The following is a 9,853-nucleotide window of genomic DNA, read 5'->3' as shown; positions in this document are numbered from 1 at the left end:
AAATGCCCTTAACATATTAGATCAAATTTAACCTTTTTTTATATTTTATTTTTACAATTATAAGAAAAAATATATTTTATAACTGCAAAGTTTGGACCTCTTGGGCTTTGGCTAGTAATTTATAGAACCGATTTGGACATAAATTTTTAAAATATTTTTTTTTGGAAAAGGGCCTAAAATACCCTCGAAGTATTGGAAATGATACACAATTACTCTCCATCCACCTATTGGCCTTCAAATACCCTTATCATCCATCTTTTGGTCCAAATTTACCCCCTTCATTAGCAGAGCACAATTTAAAATAATTAAATAATATTATTAATTACGTGGCACCCAACCATTCGTTGTATTTTAATTATTTAATATAATTTTAAACCAATTCATTACTCACCCATTTTTAACTAAACCCACCCAAAACTTTATTAAACTCGCCGGACACATGTCATAAATCTGAATCTAAATTGATTGATTTTGTGCAGGTACCTGATAATTGACCTTGGAATTACAACTTCATGGGAGTAAAACACACTGCTAGAATGAAATATGAAGTGAAGTTAGGTACACCTCGTGAGTACTACAATGAGGATCACAGACCAAAGCATTTCTTGGAATTCAGTAATATGGAGGAAGGTGATACTGCTGAGGCAGATCGAGAGGATACATTTACATAATATGCTGCTATATAAGTATTTCCCTCGAGTCCTTTTCGATCAGAATGGTTACTTTTGAGTTCTTGTATGTTTCAATTGTTATACAAAGTGAGTGTAGTGGCAGATGTTACTCTATTAAGATGGATAAGTTGTAAATATATAAAAATGATTTTGTAGCTTGATGCAACTGTATACTTTTTATCGTAGGATGAGCCTCTGCTAGCTTTAGCTGGTATAGAATTTTACCATTTAGCTGGCACTGCTTGTTTGCTGTTGAAAAAAACAGATGCTTGTACATTAGAGGAACTAAAATTGTGTTTTGGGTATTTTGAATTTCCGTTAATCCCTCAACTGTATCTTTTTCGTCAAATTTTATTAACTATCGTTTCTCGTAGACACATATACCAATTAACTTTGCCCTGTATTACTACTCTCATATATATTGAAATTCGAATCGGATAAAACCTGCGTGGATGTTTGTTCTCCAGTGCAGATTGATTACCATATTAGGAATAATGGGAAACACCATTGAGTCTATAACTTTTAATAAATTTGAGATAAAGAATGTATAGTAAGATAACTAGTGTTGCAGAGAAACAATAAAATTTTCTTGTTTCACATCTATGCAAAACATGAAAGAAGAGTAAAATCAACAAGGGATCCGTCTTGCTGATATCAGCCTTGGAAACGTATTGTTTCATTCCATCAACGCAGACTGGTATTTAAAGCTATATGTGTACCCAAGTCTGGTGGTGCACCAGAGTTTGTAGCAGAAGCAAGAATTTGATCAAAGATTAGAGAAGAACGGAATCAGAAAAGTATTCTGCAATAATTTAATGGAGATTTTTCACAAGAAATTCAGATTTTGATACCATGAGGTAGATCGTGATTTTTTTGTGTGGAAGAACTGAAGTGTTTATTTGGATTTTAGGGTTCTTTTAATTAGATGAGTTTTTGTATTGGGTGGGTCGGGCGGGTTAATAACATTTGGGTGGGTTTGGTTAAAAATGGATGGATAATGAATTGGTTTAAAATTATATTAAATAATTAAAATACAACCAATGGTTGGGTGTCACATAATTAAAAATATTATTTAATTATTTTAAATTGTGCTCTGTTAATGAAGGGGGTAAATTTGGACCCAAAGGGGTATGGGAAGGTATTTGGGTGCCAATAGGTGGATGGAGGGTAATTGTGTACCATTTTCAATACTTTGAGGATATTTTAGGTCCTTTTCCATTTTTTTTAAAAACAGGAAAAAGGCCTAAAATACCTCAAATTATTGGAGATAGTACAAAATTATCCTACATACCTATTGGCTCCAAAATACCCTTTCCACCCACCTATTGGATCCAAAATACCCTTGTCATCCACCTTTTGATTCAAAATTGACCACTTATTTAACGGTTTTATATTTGAACATGTTAAATATTTTTTTAAATACCTGACTTTCAACTATTTGTTATAATTTAACTTATTAGTATAATTTATAAATCAATCCACTACCCACCCATTACTAATTAAACCCCTCCAAATTAATAAACCGTCTCATTATTAATACAACAACAGAAAAACTATTGCCAATTGAGTGTTTTTAAAAATTTGAGGCGAAAATATCTATAGAAGTAAATTATAATACATTCAAGTGTCTAAATAAAAATTACCGATAAACTGAAATGTCTGATGTTCATCTTAATTATTCTTATGTCTCAATTATGTGATGTTACTTCATAGGTAACTTTTTTTCAACAAATATATTAAGAGTTTTAAAACAAATTATAAATATTTATAAAATTATATTTTAAAAAAGTGCATGAATTAATTCGGGATGTATTACTTCTTTACCTTTAATCATAAATTTCTAATTCAATCTTGAAAGAGAATCTTATGAAAGTGTTCTCCTAAATAAGCGGCTCAACCTAAATTTTATTGGAGCTTCAATTCGGACTCGAATACTTTTGGATGTCATTTTCAGGAATCTATAATTTCATCGTGTTTTAGTAGTGTTTATGACAATTTTGATATTATAATTGGATTATTAATTGAGTGGGGTTTAGTTAGTATTGAGTGGGTAGTTGGTTTGGTTTATAAATTATATTAATATATTAAATTATAACCAATAGTTGAACGTCAAGTATTTAAAAAAAAATATTTAAATAGTTTAATTTTAAAATAATTAAAGAAGTGATCAATTTCAAACCTAAAGGTGGATGAGAAGAGTATTTTGGAGCCAATAGGTGGATGAAAAGGATATTTTGGAGCCAATAGGTGAATGAAGGGTAATTTTATACCATTTTCAATATTTTAAGAGTAATTTAGGCCATTTTCCATTTAATCATAGATATTATCTATTTCTTGAGAGACTAGTTTTCAAATCACAAAATCTACTTCAAATCCTTTTTTGGGCCAAGCTATATTATTGTTGCTTTTTTAAGTTAATAAATTAAAATTTTCCTTCAAACTTTTATATTATATGCTATAGCCCCTCTGTTACTTTCAAATTATTTTGCTTGATTTGTATGAAACTTCAAATTTGTTTTGCTTATTTGTATAATTTTTTTTTATCAAAGTCATAAAACTTTTTTAATAAATGAGGTCTCTCATCATCTATCGGCGGATCATCATACACTAACTAACCAGTTCAACATAATTTAAAGGCATAATACATAAATATGTCTTTCAACTTGATTTCAAATTATATTTATGCCCTTCAACTTTTGATGTGCACAAATAGACATTTAAACATGTACAAAGTTGAACAAATAGACACAGATGTCCTATATGTCATTCTACATGTCATTTTTTGTCCTATGTGGTATCATACGTGTATTGTGACATGTAGGACTCATGTGTTTATTTATTTAAAAGTTGGATAGTTAAAGTGTTTGTTTGTGCATTATGAAAGTTGAAGGTCAAAGTTAAAATTTGAAGCCAAGTTTAGGGTCCAATATATGTATTATGCCTAATTCAAAGTTATAATATATAAATATATTTTTTAACTTTGCCTCATTTTATATTTATGTTATTTAACTTTGAGTGTGTACAAGTAGAAACTTAGACTTGTACATACACGTTTTATGTGACATCCTACATGGTAATTCACGTCCTACGTAATATCCTATGAGTATTATGTCACATAAGACTCATGTGTCTACTTGTTGAATTTTATACAAATTTAAGTGTCTATTTGTGCACACTGAAACTTGATGGATATAAATATAAAATGAAATTAATTAAATTAAGGAGTATATTTTATGTATTCTGTCTAATTTAACTCTAGTAAGTATGTTTTTGTCATTTCAATTGTTTTTTAATATTCTGTCAAAAAGTATAATCAACCACATCTAATTTTATTAAAGAAATATCTAAATATTAAAGCTACTAATTAAGGTAGAAGTAGTTTGAGGGGTGAGAGAAAGAGTGAAGCAACAACGGCTAGTGAGAGAAAACATAAAATAAAGGGAAGCAGAAAGTAACCGTTAGGACTTAAAAAGAGCGCCTCACAATATTTCATCAAATCCTCCTTCCTTCCTTTCTCACTAAATAAACTATCCGTTACTCTTTGCATCAACAACATAGAGGTTTTTTTTTGTCTATACAGAATTGAGCTTCTGCCATTGATTTGAGCTCAACAAAATTAAAAAAAAAAACATGGAGCCGATAACTCAAAGAAGAAAGAGTGGAATTAACCTTCCATCTACAATGTCGGAAACCTCTCTTCGTCTTGATGCTTTTTCTTCTCCTCCCAGATCAAAGCGAACAACCAATTTGGCTTCATCGCCAATGTCAAACAGGTCACCTCGGACAATATCGAATCTGTCATCATCTCCGTCTTCTAAATCTGCAAGTTGCAGTGATAGATTCATTCCTTGTAGATCTTCTTCAAGGCTGCATACTTTTGGTCTGGTGGAGAAGGCGTCTCCGGTGAAAGAAGGAGGAGGAGGAAACAATGATGCATATTCCAGGTTGTTGAAATCTGAGCTTTTTGGAGCTGATTTTAGTTGTTTCTCTTCTCCTGCAGGTTCTAAGGGATGTGCTAATTCACCCATGAGTCCCAGTAAGAATATGCTCAGATTTAAAACTGAAAATTCTGGCCCTAATTCCCCTTCCGTTTTGGGGCATACAGATACTTCCCTATCAAACGAGGTTTCTACCCCTCCTAAACCCCCTAGGAAAGTGCCTAAAACACCCCACAAGGTATATACATATATCAAGTAACAATGGTTAATTATTCTTCGTTTAATTGCATAATTTATGAATTTTTTATTAATTTCAGGTTTTGGATGCACCATCACTTCAAGATGATTTCTATTTGAACCTAGTTGATTGGTCCTCGCAGAATATACTTGCTGTTGGGCTTGGAACTTGTGTTTATTTATGGACAGCTTCAAATAGTAGAGTGAGTAAAAAATGCTTCTTTTTACTTGACTCTATCATACTCTCAACTGAATATTGCATTTCTCAATAGGTGACAAAGTTGTGCGACTTAGGACCGACTGATAGTGTCTGCTCTGTCCAATGGACTAGGGAGGGGTCTTATATATCAATCGGTACAAGTCTTGGGCAAGTTCAGGTTTGGGATGGAACTCAATGCAAGAAGGTTAGAACATTTGGTGGACATCAAACAAGAACTGGAGTCCTTGCCTGGAGTTCGCGCATCCTATCTTCTGGTAGTAGAGACAGAAACATCCTTCAGCATGACGTTCGTGTTCCAAGTGACTTTGTTAGCAAATTTATCGGTCACAAGTCCGAGGTAATTAATTTTTCTCATTACATACAACTTGAAATGAAACCAAAAGCATCTTTAAGAGATGTCTCTCTCAATCAGGTATGTGGATTGAAATGGTCTCATGATGATCGAGAACTTGCGTCAGGGGGAAATGACAATCAGGTAGTATTATACACATATAATCAACTAATTAAACAACAACAGAAGAACATTCGCTCAAGTATGTTGGTTGTGAATTGTGATTTACAGCTGCTAGTGTGGAATCAGCGATCTCAGCAACCTGTTTTGAAGCTAACGGAGCATACTGCCGCTGTTAAGGCCATTACCTGGTCTCCTCATCAATGTGGCCTTCTGGCATCAGGAGGAGGAACAGCTGATCGATGTATTCGTTTTTGGAACACAATAAATGGCAATCAGTTGAACCATATTGATACAGGAAGCCAGGTTTGTTGTATATACAATGCCAACTTATTTTAGGCCTCGTTTGTGGAAATTTGACATGATTTATGCAGGTATGCAATCTAGCGTGGAGTAAAAATGTAAATGAGATAGTTAGCACACATGGTTATTCCCAAAACCAAATCATGGTGTGGAAGTATCCATCAATGTCAAAGGTAAACTAATTAAGTTGTTACTCTTTAGATTGTATGGTTTTTGGGTATTTCGATTAAATCCTAAGTTGTGACAGGTTGCTACTCTAACTGGCCATAGTCTGCGTGTCCTATATCTTGCCATGTCACCTGATGGCCAGGTATTGCATAATATGTTACATTATCATAGAAAGGAGATTAATCGATCACAGTATCTTAAGATTTTTCAATTTTAACATGGTCTCGCAGACAATAGTAACTGGAGCAGGAGATGAGACACTCCGCTTTTGGAATGTATTTCCGTCAGTAAAAATTCCTGTAAGTCGAGATGTTGTCAAGATTTAAAAACCCTTTCGCTGTTAAGAAACGTGGCATTTAGCGTCTAGTTGTTTGTTTTGTTATTTCCAGGCAGCAGTGAAGGACACAGGAGTATGGTCTTTAGGCAGGACGCACATACGTTGATGTAATAATTATTGTTGCTGTAAATGGAAATTGAAATCAAGGAAGACACAGGACATACAAATATATATATATTCATACTATTCTTTTTGCATATATATATGCCTGTGAAACAGAAGATTGATTGTGCTGTTTTTAAACACCTTTTTGATTCATAAATATATTTATGCCTGTAAACAATCTCCCAAAATTGTGAAGCCTTTGTTTACCTTTTGGCCTGTTGCCTCTATCTAATTTGGTGCCACAATCACTCCAGCGTTTACATTCTCAATCTCCATAACTTTTGCAATATAAAAATCCTGAAAATGACAAAATATATTACTGAAAATACAGATCGTGATTCTTTTTATGCTTGCCACCGACAATTCTTACAACTGAAACTTAATTAAAAAAAATTTGTATCGATGAACTCTTTTCTGGATGGTAATCCTGATCTTACCCTAATAATACCTTTTCACAGTAAAACATTAGAAAGGTAATATATAATTTTATGTTGAGAGGGGGTTCTAAGGTAAAAGACAACTTTTGCAATTTCTGTATCTCATTTTTTGTCTGTTAGACATAGATATATTTAAAATGCTCTTCTGCTTCCTTTCATTTCTACATTGATTTTGCTAGAGTTGTGCATCTTTTTCATTCTATTTTGGGAGAAGTAATCCAAACCTTGGCAACCAGAATTTGTGGGTTAAGAAATCGCTGTGTATTCCAGAAGTGATGAAGCAGTAGTCACTAGTCACTAGTCAGTCATAATTCTAATCAGTCATATATGGAAACACGAGTTTAGTTTGAGCCATTAGATTAAAGAAAAAACGATTGGATTTTTGTCCAAACTGTCCATGGCCAGTTTCAAATTGCAAAGGGTTTGAAGAAAATACATGAAGTAATATATAATGGTCAATGTGATGTATTGTTTTAATTTGAGATCCTAGGATTAGTTATTATTGTTTCTTTCCTCTTTTCTTCAAACTATATAAGAAGCATTTTGAATTTGAATATATATAGTTGGTTACTTGCTTGGTAAATTTGAACACTAGCATTTATTTCAATGGGTGAGGATATGACCATCAGACAACATAACAAGATACTTACTTATGTTATGTTTCAAGAGCTTTAGTGCTTCTCTATCAAGCAATGGATGAAAGAATTAAGAACACTAACCTGCCTGCAGGGATTCAAAACTTTCTTCTGCCACCCCTAACTAGCAAGTAGCTATATATCCAGCCTTGAAAATGTATGTGTCATGTCTCTCTAGTAGGGGCTGCCCTCCTACTTTCACCCACCAAATAATATCTTCCATTGAACACCTTCACCAACCATAAGCTTTTTAACAGTTAAAAATCACAATGAATAATTGTTATTTCTTCTCTAGCATCAAAACAAGGTGTTTCATATTTACAAATATTAGGATTTCTTTTCAACATTTCATCTCTTAAGTGTGTGGCTATCTCTTTTTCATCATTGATTTACCACCCACAACATATGATCACAAATGTAAACCAACATCAACTAAACCATAATTTGAGTTGAAATTAAAAAAAAATAAAATTCAACATTAGCATACATATAAAAAAATAATTTTAACTTTATAATTAATCTCAAAAAGAAACAACAACAATTAGCCAAAGCAAAAACTCAAGATCATCAACCCATTGTTCCTTCACTTAGAGACTTTTCAGTGTATGTATGTTCTTAAGTTTGGTTTCAATATGTTGAAAAATGGAGAAATTAAATGAAAATAAAAATCTATTGGTTTTAAATAAATGCATAATTAAATTACATATAGCTCCCCTAACTAAATATATTTTATAAACTAAAAGAAGAGAAAAAAACATAGTCTTTACAAGAAAACATTTTGAATTACTGGAATTGTGCAAATAAGATAACAAAAAGATTAAACTAACACATTTGCTTAAACTTTCGCTTAAGCTCACTCTTATGTTCACTATTAATGATATGAAAAAAATAGTCAGGATAGTTGCTTTGATGGATACAATTGGAAGTTTTGGCTGTTCAACGGTCAACTCATTAATGGGCCCATCAACCCGTTGTGCCCTACGAAGTCCTCGATAGTGACTATTTTCGTCGATGGCCGGCAAATTGGAACACAAACATTTTATCATCTTTATTCAAGATATTTGCTTTTCTACTAAGAAACTGTACTAGTATTTATTTCAAGAGGATTTACATGCAAATGTTATGAAAAAGGGTCAAAATTGTTTCTGAACTATGCGAAATAGACCATTTATACCATCTATTACATTTTGGGATAAAAAATACCCCCGCCGTTATCCTAGGAGACCATAAATATCCTCAAGAATTTAAACACCAATTTTTTAGTGATGTGGCATGTCACATAGGACTAATTCGTCCACCTAAGCGTTGCCAACAAGGATTCACTACAAAAGAACTAGACCTTTAGCGGCTATATATATACATATATATATATATATGTATATGTATGTATGTATGTATGTATATATACATATACATGTGTGTGTCTGTGTATGAAACATTCTAGTTCGTTAAAGAAATGCAACTTTACTTATATATGAAAGTAATATAATTTATGTGGGAGATTCTCTAATCGATAACCATCACTATGAGCCTAAGAGATGGTACAACATCTTACCTCACGTTGCAAGAGCACCGTCCTATACCTTGCCGTCAATATAGAACCTGAACTACTAAGTGAATCCGCTAGTCTATGCTAAAAAGCACGAAAGAATCATCTAAAAAGTATGACCCTTATTCTGTCCATGTTAGTTAAATGGTTTATGGGGGCTTGAGTTAATATGAACTCGCATCCCCATATCGGTGCTCAATACTACTCCCAAAAACTTAGCTCATATGTTCTTAAAACAACTTCTTCTATGTTTGAGGTAATTGCTCAAACTTAGCTTTAAAAGCTCTCTTGGAAATCATAGTTTCCTTTTTACTAAAACTAGCCAAAGGCTATGTTGGAAGTCTAGCTTCCTTTCTTGCTAAAAATGTGAAAACATTTGTAACTCTTAGGGAATACTTAGTTCCGTTATAACTTTTGAGAAATGAACTCAACTCTATATTCTTTGCTTAACTTGTAACGTAACTCTTTCAGAATTAGTTCCCTTGTAACTTTTAAGGATTTAACTCAACTCATTACTCTTCGCTAAACTTGTATCTTGAGCCATAAAACAAAGTTAAAATGTTTGTTTAAGACTTTTGAAAACTTTAAGAACTTACTTTGACTTGCTTCTTAACTTTAAAATTTGACTCTTAACTTTTTTGACTTTGATCTTAAATTTTCTTGAATTGAATTATGAATTCAAGGTTCATGATCTCATGTTTATGGATAATTTCATGATATTTAGATGCACCTTAGAGTGTTCGAATCAACTAAAAAATTTGGGTACATCACTTAGGAACTAGTACAGGAAGATGGGGAATGA

At 32.6% G+C, this 9,853-nt stretch overlaps 1 protein-coding gene and 1 long non-coding RNA gene across 2 annotated transcripts; one reads left to right on the top strand and one right to left on the bottom strand.

Annotated features, from left to right (window-relative positions):
* Positions 1-4,123: 4,123 nt before the first annotated feature.
* LOC107021291 (protein FIZZY-RELATED 3) lies at positions 4,124-6,641 on the top strand. Its single transcript, XM_015221919.2, has 9 exons — positions 4,124-4,847; positions 4,927-5,049; positions 5,119-5,403; positions 5,479-5,541; positions 5,629-5,823; positions 5,892-5,993; positions 6,068-6,130; positions 6,219-6,287; positions 6,378-6,641. The coding sequence occupies exons 1-9, from the start codon at positions 4,302-4,304 to the stop codon at positions 6,429-6,431; spliced, it is 1,500 nt and encodes a 499-aa protein (XP_015077405.1). The 5' UTR covers positions 4,124-4,301; the 3' UTR covers positions 6,432-6,641.
* Positions 6,490-8,354, bottom strand: LOC114077517. Its single transcript, XR_003578762.1, has 2 exons — positions 7,587-8,354; positions 6,490-6,727 (listed from the first exon to the last, which is right to left on the bottom strand). It is a non-coding gene; the product is annotated as an uncharacterized LOC114077517 (long non-coding RNA).
* Positions 8,355-9,853: the final 1,499 nt, after the last annotated feature.

Source organism: Solanum pennellii, chromosome 6, assembly GCF_001406875.1.
Source record: "Solanum pennellii chromosome 6, SPENNV200".
Classification (NCBI taxonomy): domain Eukaryota; kingdom Viridiplantae; phylum Streptophyta; class Magnoliopsida; order Solanales; family Solanaceae; genus Solanum; species Solanum pennellii.
The sequence above is the reverse complement of the archived record's forward strand: the minus strand, read 5'-3'. Positions and strand labels throughout refer to the sequence as shown.

Coding starts and splice junctions, on each gene's coding strand:
- LOC107021291 (XM_015221919.2), top strand. CDS start 4,302: ATGGAGCCGATAACTCAAAGAAGAAAGAGTGGAATTAACCTTCCATCT. Junction 4,848..4,926: donor TGCCTAAAACACCCCACAAG/GTATATACATAT, acceptor TATTAATTTCAG/GTTTTGGATGCACCATCACT. Junction 5,994..6,067: donor AGTATCCATCAATGTCAAAG/GTAAACTAATTA, acceptor AAGTTGTGACAG/GTTGCTACTCTAACTGGCCA.